This window comes from Lutjanus erythropterus, chromosome 3 (assembly GCF_056507025.1).
Source record: "Lutjanus erythropterus isolate fLutEry1 chromosome 3, fLutEry1.hap2, whole genome shotgun sequence".
NCBI lineage: Eukaryota > Metazoa > Chordata > Actinopteri > Lutjaniformes > Lutjanidae > Lutjanus > Lutjanus erythropterus.
Genome location: NC_139319.1, coordinates 30,883,752 through 30,905,618, shown reverse-complemented (window position 1 = coordinate 30,905,618; position 21,867 = coordinate 30,883,752). Strand labels below are relative to the sequence as shown.

At 39.4% G+C, this 21,867-nt stretch overlaps 1 protein-coding gene across 1 annotated transcript; it reads left to right on the top strand.

Annotated features, from left to right (window-relative positions):
- Positions 1–3,909: 3,909 nt before the first annotated feature.
- Positions 3,910–21,154, top strand: card14 (caspase recruitment domain family, member 14). The gene is made up of 20 exons (XM_084715799.1): positions 3,910–4,877; positions 5,343–5,480; positions 5,566–5,891; positions 7,095–7,250; positions 7,367–7,486; positions 8,280–8,405; positions 10,554–10,703; positions 10,796–10,918; positions 12,183–12,283; positions 12,936–12,991; positions 13,219–13,279; positions 13,837–14,053; positions 14,130–14,256; positions 15,941–16,181; positions 16,326–16,389; positions 16,477–16,597; positions 16,728–16,892; positions 17,449–17,567; positions 18,883–18,998; positions 20,582–21,154. The coding sequence occupies exons 1-20, from the start codon at positions 4,664–4,666 to the stop codon at positions 20,787–20,789; spliced, it is 2,949 nt and encodes a 982-aa protein (XP_084571925.1). The 5' UTR covers positions 3,910–4,663; the 3' UTR covers positions 20,790–21,154.
- The last annotated feature ends 713 nt before the right edge of the window (positions 21,155–21,867 follow it).

Genomic DNA, 21,867 nt, shown 5'->3' with positions numbered 1-21,867 from the left:
TTTCATGATTGCTTCATTCACGCGGTGGGTATCAACAAATGTTTTCTATTAGTATGACTTTAATGGTACTGGTATTGGCATTGGTATTGGTAATTTTATAAACAATACCCAACACTACCAACCATTAATGCAGTAATGGCATCTTACTTAATTGAAATACATAAAAAAATCTAATGGGATAAATGAAACTATTCAGTATAATTGTGTATTGAGCTCATCCACTTTTTATTTATTAAGTTACAGAAAAAGGGTAAGATGCATTTGAGCTCTTTAAATCCTGTGCCATGTCAATATGATCATACTTCATTGATGCTTACTTCCCTTATTCACTGCCTCATTTTGTGATATTAAAAACTATTTTGACAGGGCTCAAAGTTGGATTTTAACAGTCTTACGGTTAATGTTGATCACAGCATCTATAGCTGTAGTTATCTCCTATGACATAGGGTGTTAAAGTGACATCTGTGAAAACATTATTGACCTGCAGGAAGAACATGTATTGTGTACCGTTCAAACATATATAAAGAAGTGGGTGCAGCCACTGCACTGCTCTACAGTAAATCACAGCTCAACTACATCTGTCAGTACTGGCTTCTGCATTATTTGTGGTGCACATGTTGCACCACAGGGCTTGTGTGTTTCTAATTATATATAATTATAATAGAATTGTTTGTAATTAGTGTTGGGGTAACTACCTCATTTATAGTGAATTTCAGAAGATGATCAGTAAGGATCAGTAAGGTATTCTGTGTTACTTCCTCCTCATCCTTTACGTAATTGTGTTTTCAAGTGATTCATGATGTTGGTCCACAGATGCTGGAGAACACCACACATTCCACACATCTTGCTGTGAGCTCACATTAAGCTGTAGCTGACCATGTAGGGCAATAGTGTTTAATGATGAATCTTAGTAATCTTCTATTAAAACAAACTGATCACACCTGACATGGCAGTTAAAGCAACATTATGTAAGATTTGATTTTTTTTGTCATTTGGTGCCATTACTTTCAAAGTGTAATTCACTCATACACCATTGTCATAAATATGGACATCTGTACATTTGTCTGTCAAGCCATTTCCTCCATCAGCGTCGCCAGGTACATTGCTCACTCACCATGCTTTTGGGATGACATTGGCACCGCTCTCTGTTAGCATTCCTCCTCAACCAAGAACCTAAAAATCTCCTCTTCCCAGTGGTCCAGAGCCCCTGTGCTAACTGTGTAAACACCAACATTCCCCTAGCTACATTTACATTAGCGGCTTACTTGACTATCCATCAGGAAATTCCCGTAAATTATGAAGAGTTGAGGCAGAGCTGCTGGAGGACAGAGGGAAAATCAGAAAACATTTTCTCCATAAAATATAATCCAGTTTCAGCACAATCGTCAACACAGAGGTGGGTGAGTTAATGCCACAAAGCATTACATATATGACCTGCCCACCAAAGTTACATAGCGTGAGACCAGATGTACAGCTGGAAATGACAAAGGCACCCATCACTCTATTACAAGTTAGAGCAAAATCAACATGATTTCAACTGTTATTATAATAGTTATATAATGTTTCTTTTAGTCTGTTCAAGTCATGGCAACATGCTTCACACCATTTCTGCACTATGAAGCACTGAAATCAACAACATATGATATTTGACCTATCCAGTATCTAGCAGCTTAACAGATCTGACCCAAGCAGCTGCAAGCTGTCCGTGATGCAGCGGCACATCTGCTGTACATCAAGTGATTTCCGACACCTACAAATGTGACACTTCTGCGAGCGTGGCCACCAAGCCTTCTTTGTGCAATGCTGTGGAACCGGCTCCTCAAATTGCGTGCTCTCTGTGAGAACCGTACTGTGACTGTTAGGACTTTCCACAGCACCCATGGACACCTTAAAGACTGCCACTTGAACTAGCAGCAGGTGTGCATAGGCCCTGGAGCAATCGTCTCACCTATATGTCTGCCCTAAATCTAAATTCTTGACACACCTGTATTTACTGAGTGGACATGGGAGATAAGTCAGAGATGATAGGAGAGTGAAACAGTGAAACAAAACTTTTCTCACACTTCCAGGTTAACAGCATCTTAAGAATTTGTCTCCTATAAATAATTTAAAACAACATGCAGTTCCTTGAAGTTGCTCTCATTTATAGAGAAAGTAAAGATCCAGTTTTCATTGTCGTAACATTATGCTAATGTGAAAATAGCATTTATTTTGTAAATGTTAGCCTATGCTGTTTTGTATTTCAACTTCTGTGTCTTCTTCTCAGGATACTTGCGACCCGTTTAGTCAAATAATTATGCCAGGCCAACTCAGTGGTGATCTGATTCATATCATCATTAGAAGATCTTTTCCCAGTCACCTCCATTATTTTGACACTTATGTAGTGCATGTCTTGGTCTAGTGAGAATATGCAACTTTTGAAAGAGGAAATATAATGTTCTCCCTCTTACAAATAAAAAGTTGATTTCATAAGCAGTACACTCTCAATTGCTCAATTCAATACAAATGGGGATTCTTCTGTGGCAGCACATCTATGTTCTCAGGATCCTCAGCTCCCAGGGTCCTATGATCTGTACTAACCCCAAAACCTAGTCTATTATTTGTTATATAGAGATGTATAGGAATGACCCTTCTGTGCTGTTTGTGCTACGACAATCCTTGGTCTGGTATAATCATTATCTTATGGTGGCTAAAGTTAACAGCCAAGATTAGCAGACTTTATGTAGATACAGCCGTCTATCAGACATTACTGACACAGTGAACTGACTATGATTTTTTTTTTTTTTTTTTTTTACTTATTTAGTTGTGGCAACTCTTGGCTATGATGGCAGCTGAAATAAATGTTATTTATTTATTTATTCATTTATTTATTTTTAAATAATTAAAAATGGTCCTTTGAAAAAATGAAAAACAAAGTGCCTGGTTATCACTCTATTAAATACTTAACCGAGTGAAATTCCTAAGCTGGAATGTTTTCCTCTCTGTCACACTCTGAGGTCAAAGTCGAGCATTCTTCAGAAGGCTTCGGTGTTCGTGAAACATGTAGCGAGTTGAGTTTAATCTGTGTAGCAAATTCCCCCTGAGAGTTTACACATTTTATATTGGATGACTTTTGTGTAATAACCAATTCCTAATCCCAGAGTTGTTCTGGAGCTAAATATGTGGGAATCACAGGACAGAACTTCTGTTGTCCCTCCAGTTCCTCTTTTTATTTCTGTCCTGTTTTTCTTGTATTTTATCATACATTGTAGTACATTCTTTGGGGAAATCCCCCATAGTGTTCAGTTGCCCTCACTGTATGAAAAGATATGATAGAGATAAGCAACCTCTGTATTGTTGACAGAGGCTGGTCATGTTACAGAATACCAGGTTGTGTACTTTAGGCAGTTTATCCACTTGTTGGTGATAAACAATCTGGTGGAACATGTTGTGCTTAGAAGTAGAGTTACTGTTTGTAAGGTTTATAAACTTTTTCATCTGTGGTTTAGCATGGTGCAGTGAGCTTGTGCTTCAGCATTTATGTCTGTTGGACAACTGCCATATATTCAGTGACTCACAGTTTTCACTATTACAGTTTACTGGCAGACAGCCTTCCTTAATCCCCTTTAATTGCAACAACATCCTTTAATCTTTAATGGAAAAAATACCGAGAGATGAGTGAAAGTTGATATAGCTCTGTGTGTGTGAGACAACCGTTTGTGTCCTTTGATTGCTCAAGCTTTAGCTTTTAAAAACACATTTTCATTTTTTTTTTCTAGTAGTTTCAAACTACTTCTGCTACTGTAATTTCCATATTTCCTGTAGCTGGTGAGTTCACCAGATTTCCTACACACTCCAGAGACTTTATTCCAGTACATCATTTAGACTTGTTTGCCTTCATAGCTTCCGTTTGTTTGCATACACCCTTTGCAGTACAGTAAATAATAAGTTCACACACAAAAGCGGTAAGTTAATCAACAGTATGAGAGACCCTTTGACCCAACAACCCTCGTTAGCTACGCCCCCAACTTTATTTCTTTCTTTAACAGAGGACTTTGCACTTCGTCGCTCAGTGTTTGCTCCTGGCAGCCATGTGGTCTGCGTGTTTGCTTTGCTGTGATTAGAAATTATTAAGGCCAACTCTGGTGTCGTTGAATGTTTCTGTGTTAGTGTGGGTCTTTGTTCATTCAGGCTGTGGGTTTAACTCCATTCAACAAACAAGTCTGGCTGCCATCCTTAATAAAACGAGGCAGAGGTTTATGATGTGATTAGATATTGAATCGGCTGTTGAAAGCAAACAAATGTTACAAAGAGTGTGAATGGAAGAGAAATGTGTGTCCCTCACTGTGATTGTGTGTAAGAGCCTGTCTTTGAGCTCTGTTTGCTCCAACATCACTGGTCCCCTGTTGCTCTGCTTCACAGAGGTCTTGTTTTACAGGTTTTCCTTCACACCCACATATAAACACACACACATGCAGGGCGTGGAAAGAGCCCGGCCCCATTTATACTGCTTTTTTTTTGCCTCTTCCAGTCAGTCTGCTGATCTGTCGTCTGCCAGGAATGAGTCTGTGACAAGTGTCTTTGCAGTGAAGGGCGTGTGCATTCACTTCATTTGCTCCAGCTGCGCCCACCGTCTCAGCAGCAAGCGACCATCTCCCCGCCTAACGCGCACGACACACTCAGGATGGCAGAGGAGTGTGACTCTGAGGGTCCAGACCTGAGACAGAAGAGCGAGGAGGAACTGTGGGAACTGATTAATGACAACCGCTACCGGATCTCTGTGGGGGTGCGGCCGTGCATCTTGATCCCATACCTGAGGCAGGCCAGGGTGCTCACAGAGATGGACGAGGATGAGATCGTCTCCTGCCACAACCTCACCAACCGCAGCATGAGAACCAGTGAGATTTGTGACTTAACTTGTTGCTTCTTGGATTGTAAAAATGGTTTAAAGCCTGTCCATGGGCTTATGGAGTATTATTGTCTGCCTCAGTTTGTAGACATGGGGATTCTGTTTTGTCCTCTTTTACTGCACCTGGTTTGTTTGCACTGATTGTTGAGTATATTGCCAAGAGACAGAGGAAATTCTCTCTTCAGTACTAAGACAACAAAACCAGCATGTTATGCTACCTGACAGTTTGAGAGTGTGATTTTGATAATGAGTATTTCAGAGAACCATTGTTAGCATGTTTTCTCACTTAAAAGAAATGAAAATCTAGGGCTTTTACTTCTGAAATAGGAAATTTATATAGGAAATATTTTTTCCTCCTCTTGGTTTGTAATATAATGACCTTCATATCTTTAGATGAAGGCTTTTGATTCAAAAGTTAAGATTGGAGTATTACATTTCCCTTAACTGTTTCCAGGCTATATGCTGGACTTGCTGAGGACCCAGGGGAGGAATGGTGCTGTGGCCTTGCTGGAGGGCCTGATGATCCACTACCCGACACTGTACACTCAAGTCACTGGACGCAAACCCAGCACGGAGCCTTCAAGATTCAGTGGTCAGCGTTTTGCTGCATTTTAAAGGAATATTTGTCTTTTTGTTTCACTTGCTGCATATGTGACTTTTCAACGCTCTACTTGCAGGCCTGATAAAGTACTCAGAGTTGACGGAGTATCTGGTCAGAGCAGTAACCGGGATGCAGAAGGAGCTCCAGGAGGCGCGCTGCGAGGCGAGCAGAATGAGTGCACGCTGTGCCTCCCTGGAGTCCGAGATCAGGCAGTTAGTGGGGCAGGAGGAGGAGTCCAGATGCCTCCAGTCTGAAAATGAACGCATGCGGAGACATTTGTGTACTTTGCAACATGAAGTCACCAAGCTGAAGGATGAGAAGTGTGACTTGTATATGCGCTACACAGCATCCATTGAGGAGAAATCAGCTGTGAACATGCGCCTCCATGACCTCAACCTGCAGGTCAGTGCTCCTCATTAAAGTCTATTTCACTTTAGAAAAATCAGAGTGAGTTTCTGAGTTGCTTTACTCTGAAACACAAAGTTGTGATCTCAGGAGAAAGTTCTCAAAATGTCAGGGTTAAATAACTGAAATGTGGGCATTGTAGCTTCATGTAGATTTTTGTAGAAGATTCTGATGCCCACTCTTTTCTGTGAACACAGCGTGTGAGAAGAGATGAGAAATATCTTTTGTGGCTCTGGAGGAGCTTTGCCTGAGAAAGTGACGTCACTCGACTAAACTTGGTTTGGGCTCGGAGACTACATATTTTTAGCATGAGCACAGAGGGGCACAGAGTTTCAAAGGCTTATACCTGCCACAGAGGCTCTAATAGAAGATGCTATTGAGATGCATTTAAAGAGAAAATTCACGCAGTAAACTGTCCTTTTAAATAACTATCTGTTAGTTATAGTCCAGAGCTATATAAAATTATCCAAGTGTTGAAGACCTCAGTTCAGAATTACTTGTCCTCCTTGGAATTCAGACTGCAACAAAACCAAACATTGTTCAGTGACTTTTTCTGTATTTTGTGTGCCTCAGTATGGAAGAAGGTATCAAGTATGATTTTTTACACTAGTATTGTATTGAAGTTTATAATTCCGGCACTAGTTGCATTACGATAAGTGTGCAGGATCCAGTGTTTTTAGAGATTTTTAGAGTCTATTTTGACCATTTTTTTACACCTTCAATCATGTGGCTCAATGCAATGATGATTGCCATGAAAGAGCAGAGACCGTTTTGAGGTGATACTGAACATCTGTTTAAGTCACAGCTGTAACACAGATGCATTTTTCTGACTAACATTGTAAAGTGTAAGGTAATTTTTTGTGCTGAAACAATTATTTGATTAATCAGTTAGGTGACTGGCAGGAAATGAATGAGCAGTAATTTTGATAATCAGTCATTTAAATAATTTATGAAGCAAAAATGTCAAAGATAAGCCTGTTCCAGCCTCTCAAATGTGAAGATTTGCTGCTTTTTTTCTTTGATGTAATGTAACTTAAATATGTTTTGGTAAGACAATACACATAATTTCAGGACATCACCTTGGATTCTGCGTTTTAACATTTTGTAGACAAAAATGTATTTATTTTTTGATTAAATAAGAGAAACTGAGTGAAAACAGTCATAGTTTCAGCAAGCACTGCTGTTCTTGTGTGTCGGCAGGTGTATCAGCTGCAGACTGAGCTGCAGAAGGCGCTGACAGAAAATGAGTTCCAGAAGCGACGCTCACTCAGGTGTGTCCCTCATGCTGAGACTCAACAACTGCAAGAAGATGTCAGGAGTCTGTGCCAGCTGGTGAAAGTGGAAAAACTGGACCCAGTGAGCATAATAACACAATCGTTCTGCGTTATGAGTTCTGTTGTGAAATAGTCAATGGCCGTCTGTTTTCATGTTTGTATGTCATCTGCTGTCACCGCTGTCTGTGTGTCCGTCAGGCTCATCAGGACATCCTGGCCCGGGACCTGGCTGAGGCCATAGACAGCCAGGCAGAGCTGGCAGAGCAGCTCAGGTGTTACAGAGAGGAGAATGAAAAACTGGTGTCAGAGAAGCAAGGGGTGTGTATGTATGCTGCTACACAGTGCCATGATGTACAACGACCAAATTAAAGCTACTTCCTGAGAAATCTGTTTAATGCTTAAGAAGTGTACATTATATGTGACCATAAAAGATAAACTTAAAGCAAACAAACTGTACCGAGTAATGATAAATTGTATGGCAGTACTAAGGGACTGGGATGATAGATGATATGGATCATTTTCAGCTGATGAGATAACCGATCATTTCACATTTTTGTATTTTAAAAATATGTTCATATAACCTGTAGTATATGGCCACCTGGGGGAAGGACACCCTAAGATGTAGAGAGCATCATCCACAGCTCTGAACTAACCAAATCTAACTGACATCACTATTATAACAAAAACAAAAAAAATTCTAACTTTTCAAATGTTTGTTAATTTTTTTCTAGTAAAGTTAATCAAAAAGCTTCCTGCATATACTTTGGCTTTCATAAAGGATTGTGCAAATTAAAATGAAATGCTGTGACGTAATTTGTCACATCAGATGATTAACAACTATAATTTAATTATCTGAACAATAATAATAATAATATAACCATCATCAGCTGATCATTCATCAGCCCTGATATTTATCATGCACCCCTAGTAAAACTACATACCACCATTCCAAAGAAGAGTTTCCAGGCGTGGCAACTTGCTCATCGAATCCTGTACACCTGTAATATATCCCTAAAACACTTGAGGCCATGTTAGTGTAACGTGTGTGTGTGTGTGTGTGTGTGTGTGTGTGTGTGTGTGTGTGTGTGTGTGTGTGTGTGTTTGCGTTCAGCTTTTGGATCAGAAGGAGTGCCTCAGCCTCCAGGTGCAGCAGCTGACCCTGGACTGTAACATGCACCAGAAGAAGAACACTGTGATCCAGAACCAGATGAGAGAGCTAAAGGCAGAGAGAGACCAAGTAAGGAACTGATAACGTTTGTCCCGTCACTCACACGTTCCCGTCTTTGGTAAACGTTAATTCATTTTTCCAAGCAGCTTTTTCCAAGCAGATTCTGTTTATATATCTTGCCTGGAACATGTCTTCCATTACATCATGTTGTTTGTTTTTCCTGTTGAAATGTCAAGCACTCAGCTGTCAACAGTGCCATTGTGAAGACTATCAAATATCAGCCTGCTCTCTTGCTAACTGTAACTCCCTATTGTGTGTGTGGGTGTGTAAGTGTATGTCTCTTTGATAGACAAAGGAAACTACACATGCTCCTCTACAGGAAATGCATTTTTTTTTATCATTGAGGAGTATTCAAGTAAAATTAGACAACTTTAACATAAACATTGTGTTTTGCCAAAGTTCACATGTCAATGCCATGCATCCACAGTGTCCAGTTTCTTACTTGTCTTCCGATTGCTCTTCATTGAGGTTTGTCCTCCAAGAGGAATCAAATGAACAATCCACCCACACCCTCCAACTGTCAAGTGGCCACAAGCAAGTCACGTAGCTGCCAACTGCTGTACCCATCAACACAAGACTGTAATAATACTTGACAGCTTCTAGGTGTAATTAGTGAATCGAGCTTGCTGTATGATGCGTGACACACAGGAGCTGCATGGACACGGCTGTGGTGTCGGTACACCTTGATCTTTCATTTAAAAAAAAAAGTCTGGCAGAAAATTCCAGTGGCTGGATTTTAGAAGTAAGAAGCTGTTTACACCTGGTATTCACGTACATCTTGGGTGATCCAATCATAGCATAGCATTAGAATATGTCATCTTAAGTGACCAGTTGTGATCATATCTCACTCACTCGCTCTAAATGAAAATAATCATGCAGCTACAACATTTCTGTTTACATTGGTGTATTAAACTTGTGAACAGTTGTCAGCATTCTGAGACAAACGGACACAATGTTTATTTTTTAAAAAAAGAAAGGAATAACTTAGTATATAACATTTGTCAGATGTACAGGAAGGCCAAAATATATAAGGATTAGTCTTAGCCAGAATTCAGGTTTCTTAAGTTTCTCCTAACTCCAACAACTTCCATAATTGGATGATTTGTTTTTTCTGTGGACTTTCTCCACAGGTAACAAAGAAAAGGCATATATGGTTACTGTTTACTGTACTTGTTATTTACCATCATTAACACGTTGTGTTGTTTCATAAAGTCACCAATAAAGCGATGCCACGGCAGACTGACACAATGTTTTTTACAAGGAAAACAATGCTGAGTTTACAGGAAGGCAGAAATGATTAAGAATTTGACATACCCGTTTTGTAAAATTTACCTAATAATAATTTCATAAAACTGACTCCAACTCTACCAGTTCACGGGAAAAATGCTGAAATAGACAGTGTGTTCACAAACATGCTCTGCTTATCTGGGCAGGTAAGAGAATCCGAACACATAATTTCCAGAATGTCATGTGAGTGATCTCAAATGTGTCCTCATTACTTTTTGGGTGCATTGACACCTGTGCTTAGAGCCATCCATTTGTGATTGCATCACCCAAGACACATGTTAATACCAAGTGTAAACAGGGCCTAGAATACATAAGATAAGATAGAAACGCCCGCGACCCTTCCCGAATAAGCAGTTACAGAAAATGGATGGATGGAAGATAGAAACGTAATGTACCACTACCACTTTTCCTGCAATATGTATTCAACAATTTTGCTTCAAAGTCAGATCACATTATTAAAGTTGTGGTGTTATTTATGAGGTTTTCTATCAGGCATTGTAAGTAGCGAGGCATATGACTCAAACACTATCTTCTCAGAGATCCTATCATGTATTGTTCCTGATTTGTGTTAACAAAAATGTGTTGAAAGATAGAAAGCTGTCAGCCACAGACGCCACATTGACAACTTCCTGCATTCCACAATACTCATTCACCCAAACAATGAGTGACTAAGATTTGTGCATATCTATGTTTTGAGTTACAGGTGGTGCGTGGCGAGTTGGGGAATTGTGATTGTCATGATGTTGTGTGTTCTACATGAGGCATAAACTCGGCCTGATTGTGTCTACCTGCATGAAAGAGAAACAAGCCGTGCCTGGGCACCGTCAATTCTGTGTAAAGTAACTAAGTATCCTTTACCTGTACTTCTAGGCATACCTGTCCAGAGACGAGGCCCAGGCCATGATCGCCCGTGTCCTCGCTGAGAAGGACACCCTGAGGTGTCAGTTGGTGGAGTTCCAAGAGCGGGTCTGCAGCCTGCAGCCAAAAAGCAGCCCGAGAGAACAGCGGCAGAGCTGTGATGTAATTTCTCACACAGACACACACAAGTACACATAAACACAACACATACAGAGCTAATAATGATCATGCAGCACTTTGTGTGTTTGACAAAGGAGATGGAGGTGGACTGGGAGAGCCTGAGATCCAGCTCTGAAGAATCCTCAGTCCCAACTCGACGTCGACTTCGCCGCATGGATGCAGTCAATCCTATGTCACTCACTTCCTTCAATTCAGAGGTAGGGTGTGAGAGAGATCAGCTGAAATTATTTTGTTAAGGTATTGACCAATGCTTTTTAAACACATGCATCTTGTCTCTCTGTGGCACAGACCTCCATTAATGTCAAAAGATGTTTTAAAACACATACATGAGCTATGCCATTGTACTGGATGTAATGTTCCCACATTATGATGAACATGGGCATTGTTTAATTTTAGTCTATCCCACATATATTGTTTAATGCTCACTGGTTCTAACAATAGTCCCCAATAAATGCACTATTTACTCCTGTTTGAGAAACGTTTGCTAAATACTGCAGTGTCCAGCTGTTTTAAAAAATGTTTCAGGTCAAACTGTTGTTATGTTTTTAGAAGGGTTAGGGTAACGGGGACATTGCACATTGCATTGGGACAAACACATTGTTGTCTTTGGTCTACTTGTTAGATTTGTTGACAATGAGAAAGTATAGAAAAAAGTAAAGAATAAGGCCAGCCTTGTCCTTGAGTAAAATGTAAAACATGGCCAGAACTTAAATTTAAAACCATCAAAAAAATAACAAACATTATCAACAGTATGTGAAGAAGTAACAGTTAAGATGTCATGTCACAGACATCTATGTACTGTGTTGCAGAGGCATCTACTAAGTTATCACACTAACTGGTTATCCCCAGCCTTTCCAGTCTCGTAATATGGCTTTGTGCCTCTAGAGGCAGTAGTTTGGATCTCCTCTGTAGTTTCAGCTGGGAGATGTGTGCAAGCACCAAGATCAGTACTTTCAGAAGATCTGATTCTGTTTGTATAATATATAAACAAACTCATAAAATGTCAAGAAGGGAAATATTTTGACACTTATTCTGTAATAAATTATCACCTTCTGAATTTAAGTTTCTCTCTGCATAGGTTGGAGTTACTTTTGACAGGCAGCAATATTGTGCTCCTTTGAAATAACATTATCACAATGAGAAATTTATACATAACATATTTTACATTATGCAAACAAGAGTTGATGAATAAAGTTTGTATTTGTTGAAGTTAGGTAGCGAAAAAAAATGTTTTTAATCACTGTGGAAGCTCAGCTATCGATTGGCAGCCATATAAAAAAAGTAAAATAATACCTAGCTCTACTGTAGATTTTATATCTGCTTTTATCAGTCAGTATATTTTGTAATTCATCATTTTACCTGATGTTTTTCTTAATTATTACATGTTTTCATACTGTATGATTTAGTATTTCTGTGGACATGTGTACCACATACGATGTGTATCTGTATGTATGTGTACAGTGTGAAGATGCTGTGGTGAACAGCGTCCGATCTCGAATCGTAGAGCCCCCAAGTCCAGAGTCTCTTCGCAGAAGGGAGGAAGCTCTGTATGCGGACAGCAGGTGTGTCTATTTCTTCATTTGTCTACTGCTTACATCACTGTGTGTTTGTGGTGATGCTTGTATTTAAAAGTACATTAAAGCTGCTGGGAGCACGTTAACCAAGAAGGATGACTTGAAGCTGTTATTGATCGTTGCATTCCTTTCTGCTAACATGCTGGCATCCAGGTAGATTATCAATTTACAGGAATAAGAGGGACTTAACTTGAATCAAACAATACCAGAAAAGACACAAATAAATGCAATCAAGAGTTAATTATAGAACACATGAAAGCTGCAAGCAGGGGGTGGTGAGGAGGGAGACAAACCCTGGTTAGAGCCCTTTGTGAATAGACTTCATAGAGATTCACATTCCTCAATTCTTGTATTACGACTCAGGGGAACTTTTGTCTTCCCATGTTCAAAGTGTGGACAAAAGATTCAGCTTTGTTTTCATCAGGCTATAATTATTCCTACCCACCAAACCAGTCTTTTAGCATGGTGCATCATTATGTCACACTTATCATTTACTTCTTTTTTTTAAAGTAAGCTCAGTTTAAAGTACTTAACTCAGCATTATCATTGTGTTTGGACAGGTTTATATGAGCCTGAAAGTAACAGAGAGAAATCTGGTAGAGGTCTTCATGTAGCTGTTGTGTTTTTTTTTCTCTTGTAGCTTGGAAAGAGCAGAGACTGATTCACTCTTGGACGACTATGTGTTCCTCCCCAATGGCATGTATAGAAAACATATGAACATATGAATTTTCTTTGTTTAAGTGGGTTTCTGTTTGTGTTTCTGTGTGCAGGGGGTGGTGGTTTGCTGTTGGCCGGACCTTCATTAACTATTGTTCAATTTTGAACCTTTGCCATAGCTGTAAAGTGACACATTAACTCTGGCACATTATGTCTAGGGAAACAACCTCGATGCCAAATGATTAAACAGTCTCTCTTTTGTTTAGTGGAGAGTGAAGACAAGCAGACACGCAGGCTTTCCTCTTGTCCTGGCTCCAGTACTGATGGGTGAGACCAGCTTTCTTATAAATAAAGAGTGTCATATTACTAAGATTTTTTTCAGTAGAAGAGGCAGCAGTCTGCCTGAATGTGCGCAATACTATAAATTGAAGGTCATACACACACGTCATGTGGTAATAAATTTAACACAGGGTAGTAAAGGTATATAGTAATCAATCACGATATGAGACATACTGTAAGAGCTGCCAAAAATGTCAACCTGCTGGTGGCAATACAGGAAAAGTGAGGTCATCACCAAAGTCAGAAGGCTTCATGCTTTGGATGTCTATACCAAATTTCATGGCAATGCAGTTTGGACTGAAGTGTCATTGAGTCGTGCCAATGGTGTGGCCAAAAAAGCTACAATTCCCACACTGTTCATCTAAGACGAATGTAAACAACCTCACGTTAAACTCATAAACACTGCTTTATTTCAAATCCAGTGTGCCTAAGTACAAGTAGTCGTTACTAAAATGTGTCATTATTCTATTACTGACAGACCACACTTGCTATAACTGTATATATTGTCTGAAACCGATCTTTCAAATAATCTACCCTCTCACCAGCCTGTCCAGAACCTCAGCCCCACCCTTCCTGATGCGTTCTCGTCAGAAAGCAATTCGCGTCAACGGCCGTGTGCTCAGCATCTCCTTCCAGGGGGAGGCGCTGCTTAACCAGCTGGCAGTGATAGGAGGCAATAAGACTGGAGTGTTTGTGCGGCAGGTAACAGAGGGGAGCGCTGCCCACACTGTCGGCATCAGCCCTGGGGCGCAGATAGTGGAGGTGAGTTTCTGAACAAAAGTTCTAATTATTCCACCCTGTCAGTGAAGGCGTTCCTCAACATGGTGATGTTCTACAGGTGAAGTACAAACAGAACCAGAAGGCTCTGAAGATGGTGCTGGAGGATTCCACTTTAGAGGAAGCTATGTGGGCTCTTGGACAGGTCACGGGCGTCTGTCACCTCTCTCTTCGGTCCAGGCAAGATGGTATGTCCCACAGCATGTCCATTTAACACTTTTTGTCTCATCATGATTAATTCCTGTATATTTAAGTAAAGATGTTACATCCCACTCTGAAACATTTTTCCATTTTTGAAGCCGAAAACATTATAAGGTAATTAATATAAGGCTACATTTCCCATGAAAAAGACTTTTTTCATCTATAAAACAAATTCCACTATAACCTCAGTAAACAAAAATCATTTATTGCCATTACTCCAGCACAGTGGCATTGGGACAACTTATGCTCACACTGTAACTTAAGTGTCATGACATTAGACAATGACTGAGGGGAAAAATGATAAAGATGTGTTTTTACACTTTGCCATTTTAATTTTTCGAAAGAAAATTAGCTTTTGCACACACTTACACAAACATATGTAAACACTTACACACATGCAAGAGCAAAGTCATAAGGCAGGACTGTGATATTACGACATTTGCTGGGAAAAAAATTATATGAGACCTTCAGGAAGCAGATTGTTTCTCTTGAGATTAAAGAGATGACCAGCAGGCAACTTACGTAACTGTGACTTGTTGATAAGAGCAGGATATAATGTTGATCAACCTGTTGTATTTGAGAAAGTGTCTTTGTTTTGTATCATTCAAAGAGCGGAGCTGCAACATTCTTCAAAGTACACTCTGACACCAAGTACAATTTAATAGCTTCACTAATCATTTTTAAATTTTTTAGATCCAATAACATCACACACAAGAATAAAATAGGTGTAAAATAGCAGAAAACCTTGGTGTCTGTTATTTTTAACTGTAACTCCCTGTAGTCAACTGTTGATTGGCTTGTTTTTTCATGTGGCCTACAGAGAAGTGAGGTATTACATAAAACACTCGTGGGTTTTACACAGTGAAGACAGTGTGAGGAAATGGACAGTCTAGTCCTGTCGCTCCTCTACAGTCCATTAAATGCCCATTACATTGTGTTTGTGTATGTAGGTAAGGATTTTTCTGTTGCTGGGTGTTAGGGAGAAACAATTCGGTGTGAATGTGTGTGTTAACTGTAAGTTAAGTAGAGCATGATTTACTGCTCGGTCTGAAATGGACAGTGGAGCTGTTAGGACTATAGTCAAAGTCACTGTATCCAGTAAGTATATAGATGACATCATATGCATTTAGAAAGATTAAGGTAAAGTGACAGCTTACCCCAAAATCAAAAATACATATCTTCCCTCTTGCCTAACATGTTTATCCATATAGATTGTTTTGGTGTGAGTTGCTGAGTTTTGGAGACCTCAGCTTATGGCACTCAAAGCACTAAGAAAATACAAATATAATAAAAACTCAACAACCATGTCTTTCTTGAAATCATGACCCAGTTACTCAAGGTAATCCAAAGACCTTGTTGTGAGCAAATAGGAACTATTTTATTTTTATCAGAAAAAAAACAGCATATTTTTGTTTTATTTTGGGGTGAACTGTCCCTTTTAATGTCACTTGCCATTTTCAAGTTGGAACAAATTCACAATTTAGAAAATACAACTAAATTTTAAGTTAACATAGCAAGTAGATATAAAGTAAATATAACTTAAGAATAATAGTTATATATACTTTTTTGTAAGGCACTCGGTTTCCTAAATCTTTAAGATCAACTTAACAGTTTTAGCATGAAGATAATTTGTAAGATACAAATATAAAGTGTCCTCCTCTGCCTGTTCAGATTATGAGGCACTGCTGCAGCACATGCAGAGCAGTGAGACGTCATCTGGAGACTCCTTTTATGTTCGTGTCAACATGTCCTTCCCTGCTGGCCCCAGTGGAACCCTGACAGTGTCCTGCAACGACATCCTTCATGTGACCAACACACGACCCGCTGGCACCGAGGACTCCTGGCACGCCAGCCAAGTTCATCCCTGTCAGCTACTGGACCTCCAGAGTGGAACTGTGCCCAACTATTACAGGTTGGTACACTGATGTGGAATATAGAAGTGTTCTCGCCAGTCAACATAGCAAGGGAGTCGGAATCATCAAAATACTTGAAAGTAAAATTAAATCACCGCTCGCAGTGAAAACTGAACGTTTGTAATGATTTTCTAATTGCGCAGGGCACAGCGACTTCTGATTCGAGCTATTGAAGACATGAGCTTTCAAACAAAGAAGGGTCAAAAGGTAAGAATAATCTAAAATATTACCAGCCAGTCAATCCATCCAACGTTTCACTGTGTTAACTCCTCCAGTATTCCTCTCTGTCACCAGGGTGGGCGTGTGGTGGCCCAGAATAAGGAGAAGGCAGTGAGGATTGTCAGCACCGGGCGCCAGGGCAGGAACCCACTGTGGGTCAGTGTGGAGGATGAAAAGAGCAAGAGCACAGACTCAGGTAGGTTAACCTGCAGCAGCACAGTCACAAAAGCTCAATGTCTCACTTTAATCCCTCGTTTGATAAAGATTTTTAATATTTTTTTTCAATGAAAACATTTTTCTCACAGTGTATCTTATTTCCTATGTAGGTGATACATCTGCAGCCAAAAGTTGTGTTTCCCTCATGCCCTACACCCTGGTCACACCCCACTACCCACCCATCTGTAGGCCTGTCCTGCTGCTGCCCACCGTCCTGGGACGCATCCTGGATAAGAAGCTGGCAGGCTGGCAAGGCTTTCAGCTCTGTCAACCTGGTAGGAATTACTCTGTTGTTCTTTGTTGAAATGAAACCTTGTCCATTCATACTTCATATATGTATCTACTGGACCATGTGTCATTGAGGACAAGTTTTCAGATACACAGGAGGGACACACTTTCCTGTGCTGACAGATAAGTCTGTTTGACTTGACAATTCACGTTTGGCTGCTGCCGCAAACCAGGAAGGAAATAAACTTTGTAAATAAATAGTAATAAAAATGATAGATGGCTATAAAGACAGTAAATGCTCACCAGTGTTCCCTGCACCAATAATAAAGTTTATTGATCTTTGTGGGAAAATTTTATCATTACAAGAACAGCTGTGTTTTTACAGAAAAAAAAAACATGATATGGAAAAGAAAATCAAATAATAAATGTTTCAAATATACCAAATGAATAGAAAGTAAATGCCACTACTGAAGGTAAAGATGCCATGTCTTCATATAGAGTTTGAAATATATTGATGAAAATATTCATAATTCTTTCATGAACCTATTGTATGATCACTTCATGATTCTCCCTCTCTTTCCTCGCCACCCTCGTGCTCTGCAGAGGTGCTGAGCCCCAGCGAGCACGCAGCCCAGCTGCAGAGGTCTGAGATCCTGGAGGAGTGTGAACAGGGAAGAAACTGCTGCTACACCCTGCAGAGTGTCGAGAAAGTCATGAAGAAGGTCAGAACTTTCAACACAAACTCAGATCTTTTAATAGAGACTGGTAACTTAAAAAAGAATAAGGCTGGGGCTCAGTAAATTATGGTGTGAAAGGAGAAAAGGAAAATAAAGTAGATTTCTGTTATTTTGCAACTTTTTAAAATCCTTTTAAAGGGACAATTCACCCCAAAATCAATAAATCATATTTTTCCTCATACCTATATTGTAGGGGTGTAACGATTCACTCATGCATCCGATGCATCGGACTTTGATGTGTAAGATATGAGTGCATCGGTTCAGACGGCCTGCATCGGTAAAAAGCTGAACATGAATTGGAAACAAATCGATGCAGCACTAGAGTATCGATACATCTCAGACGGTGCTGAAAACAGCAACAGAAGTGACATTGTACCGCGTCGCACCACCAAACTTTCATAACGCTCAAGTGTAGAATAAGTTTGGGTTTTATAAGAAAGATGAAAAACACTGTTGCAGATCATTTTTGCAAAACATGTCAGACAGCAGAGAACAGAGACACGAGTCTGACCCACAGAGACGTCATGTCACTGTGAGAGCAGGTAACACTTCACTGTTCCTCCACACTAATCAAAACCACAGCACTCTTCATATGAAACAGAGCAGCAGATCATCTTACTGCAGAAATACTGATATTTTAAACTGTTTTAAAGTTTGTTCACAATTTCTCATTTAGGCTGCAGGATCTTATTTACACATGAGACTCATAATAAGATGTTGTCTCAGTCTCTACTGTTACTATATTTAGTAAAACTATCAGGATTTTTTTTTTGCAACTAACAGCGCTCTACAAATGTAGCAGTAATTGAATCAAAATGTAAAGATTCACACACTGCATTATCTTGTATTGCATCGTATCGTATTGTATCAGAGCTGAATCGGATCGAACTGAATCATTGGCCATTTAAAGATTTATAAGACACATCGTATCATTGAACATGTATCGAGATACGTAATAAATCGGTCCCAGGCAGTGAGATACACACCCCTACTATATTGCTATTTATCCATGTAGATTGTGTTGGTGTGAGCTACAGAGTTTTGGAGATACCTGTAGAGATGTCTGCGTTCTCTCAAATATAATGGGACTAGATTGCACTAAAATGGCCAAAAAGATACATTTGAGAAACTCAATAATAATGTCTCTTTCCAGAACCCTGATGACAGGGTTTCTCAAAATGATCTACAGACCTTGTTGTGAGCAGTTTGATGAAGACTGCTTTTTTCTTTTGGTACATAGAAATTAGTTTCTACATGTATTTTTAATCGTATCCCACATATTTGTCTCCTCATCCTACAGGGGATTCACTGTGTGCTGCCATTGGGGCTGGACTGCGTGCGCCGGCTGCAACGAGCTGAGATCTTCCCCATTATCATCTTCATTGGCCAGTCTGCACGTAGTGCACGTAAATTGAGGTAAACTCTTCCTCTTTCTTCTTCACGCAAGTGCTGATAGAGATCACCTCATTTCTCATGAGCCTGATATCACATGTAGATAATCAGTACAAACACTCAGGTACAGGAATGCACACTAATGATCTCACTGATATCTGCCATTGTTTCCATGCTCTGAATGCTGTCCTTACACTGACATTAACTTTCCATGTCAAAGTCCCAAAATAGACACAGACAAACAGAGGGACAGTATAAATCAATAAAAACATTAAATTCTCAATCAGTCATTCTATACTGTGTGGTGAATCTCATCTCTTTGGTCACTGGCTGTCTCTATTTCAGATTTCATACTGTAAGTTTGTCTTGTCTTAGTACTTAAAGGATTTTACATTGTATCTTGTTAAACAATGTGTGTGTTATTTGTTGCTATAAAACCAGGGACGACATTTGGAGTGTGACTGAATAGTAGTAGAAATATTAATAAAAATGACAGAGGCTATTAAGACTGTAGAGTAGGTGCCATTCTCATCCATGTTGCATCCTTAAAAATGAGTTACAGTAAATGCTCCACTTTAAAGGAGTAGTGCACATTTCAATGCACTGTTGCATAAAATCAGTTTGTGATTTTCAACGTGTATCAGTAGTTTTTCATCATTTACTTTAAAATGTTTCATGTTTTCCTGAATGAGGTTCAACCCCATCAACAAACAGGCTTAAACTTCTGCACTGGGTTGCACCAGCTATGTGTAAGTTCACTCCTAAGTTAGGGTGTGAAGTCAACACTAAAAGTTTAGTAACTACTAGATAGTTTGTAACTAAATGAGCTACTAAAATTGTTTGTTCCATGATTAGTTGGAGGATACCCTATCTAGTCTGGAAGTAAAGTCATAACTGAGGCAAGAGGCCAAACAATAATCAGACAATTCCATTATCATGATTACTGTGTGTATCAGTTCTCTGACTGACATAAGCCTCTTGGCATCATAGCACAAAGAAGTAAGTTATCAATATTGATATATCATTAAATTAGTTCTCTACTTGATTACTGTGCTGCAAAATGGCTGGAATTTATGGAAATATAATGCTGTGTGGTAGGAAAACAGGTGTTTTCCCATCAGTGAATATAATTTTGTGACATTTTATGACTCACAACTACCCTACATGCACGTGTATCTATTGAATTACTTAAGGTTATGTTGTAACTTATCTCCATGGTGCAACCACTTATATTTTTGTGATACATAAATCACAACTTAGCAATAGCACGAGAACAAGAGACATCAAGACTCTCCACATTTTCAACTGAAGAAAAAAAAAAACAGAAGTCATGTCCTTTTGTGACTGCAGTGTGTTCTGGTCTATTGATGCTGCAGTTACTGGAAAAACTGGTATCTCTGCCTCCTGTATGGACAGTTTCGCTTGATTGCTGACAGATTATTTCCAGAGAGAAACCTGTTCATTCAGATTCTGTTTTTAGATACTGAATAATTTTGTTACCTCAAACTCAATTGTAGTGGCGCATTTGGACAGTTACGAACAAAAGTCCACAACCAAAGCCACCAACAAACAAACAAATAATAAAATGTATGAACTCACACTTCCAGGTCAAAGCTGCAGCGTCACAGCCAGTCAGAGGAGCAGCTGCTGGCGTGTTCGAGGAACGAGGAACCCCTGCTGGACAAGCTGCCGTGTCTGTATCACAGCGTGGCTCCAGACTCCTGGTGTGACCAGGCCTCCCTGCTGACCAACCTGCGTACCGTCATCTGGGAGGAGCAGAAGAAGATTGTCTGGGTGGAGCCGGATCTGTGGTGAAGCAGAGGACAGAGCAGATAAGAATCTCAGATGGAAATATAAAAATAATAGGATTTTTCAAAGGGCTTTTTGTTATATGATTTAAAAAAATGTATTAGAAGAATATAAACAAGATTTACAAGAAATATTTTTGTAAACACAAGTATGTATCTGTGATACTTATGAGTAATTGGGTGAACCGAGGATTCTCTTGATGTGCTACATACTGTACTAGTGTATGAAGCTGTATCACTATTTATTGAACGCAGATACATTTTCTACACTGTTGCTTCCTTTTTGAGGCATTTGTTTGAAGGAAACACTGGTGTGAGGTGTCCTCTAAAAACACAAGCATTTATCATTAAAACATACTGTAATAAGTTTTATGTACTGTATCTCTACAATCTTGTCCCACTATGAAGGATTTTCTTTTAATTCTCTGGATCTGTCGTAATCATCTCTTGTGGTTAACTAGTCTGTTGTCATTTGAAGTTGTATTTTAAGTGATATGAGACAAATTGAAGATGAATTTTCACACATTTTTTAGTCACATCAGTAAACATCAGTCAGTAAACATTGGTCACCATACCTCTTCTTCCACAACAGACTTATGAGATTTTAACTCACCAGCAGGGCATATGATTAGAATCAGTTGAAAGTTCACATCATGTGAGATCTATATCCTGGAAGTCAGGTTCATGACACGGATGTTACTGCAGTTCTTCTTTTCAGGAGCTCCTGTGTTTTTCTGTCTCTTCTTTTCCTCTCTGGCTGTGCTCTTCTTCTTCTTCTTCTTCTTCTTCTTCTTCTTCTTCTACTTCTTCCTCTACATGCTGTGGCTTGGCATCCATAAACATCCAGTTGGCAAATCTGTAAAATTATTTTCTTAATATGTTCTGTTTCAGTATGTCAGTGTCTCACTGTCCACATAAATGAAAATGTAGCAATATTTAATACTTTATCTCATCCAAGTTCATAATTTTCACATGACATTATGTTGGTATTACATTATTATTTTCCAGCTTTTTTGATCCACGTTTGTGGCAGAATTTGTATCAACTATAACTATTTGATGAATAATCTAATTTTAATTTAAATA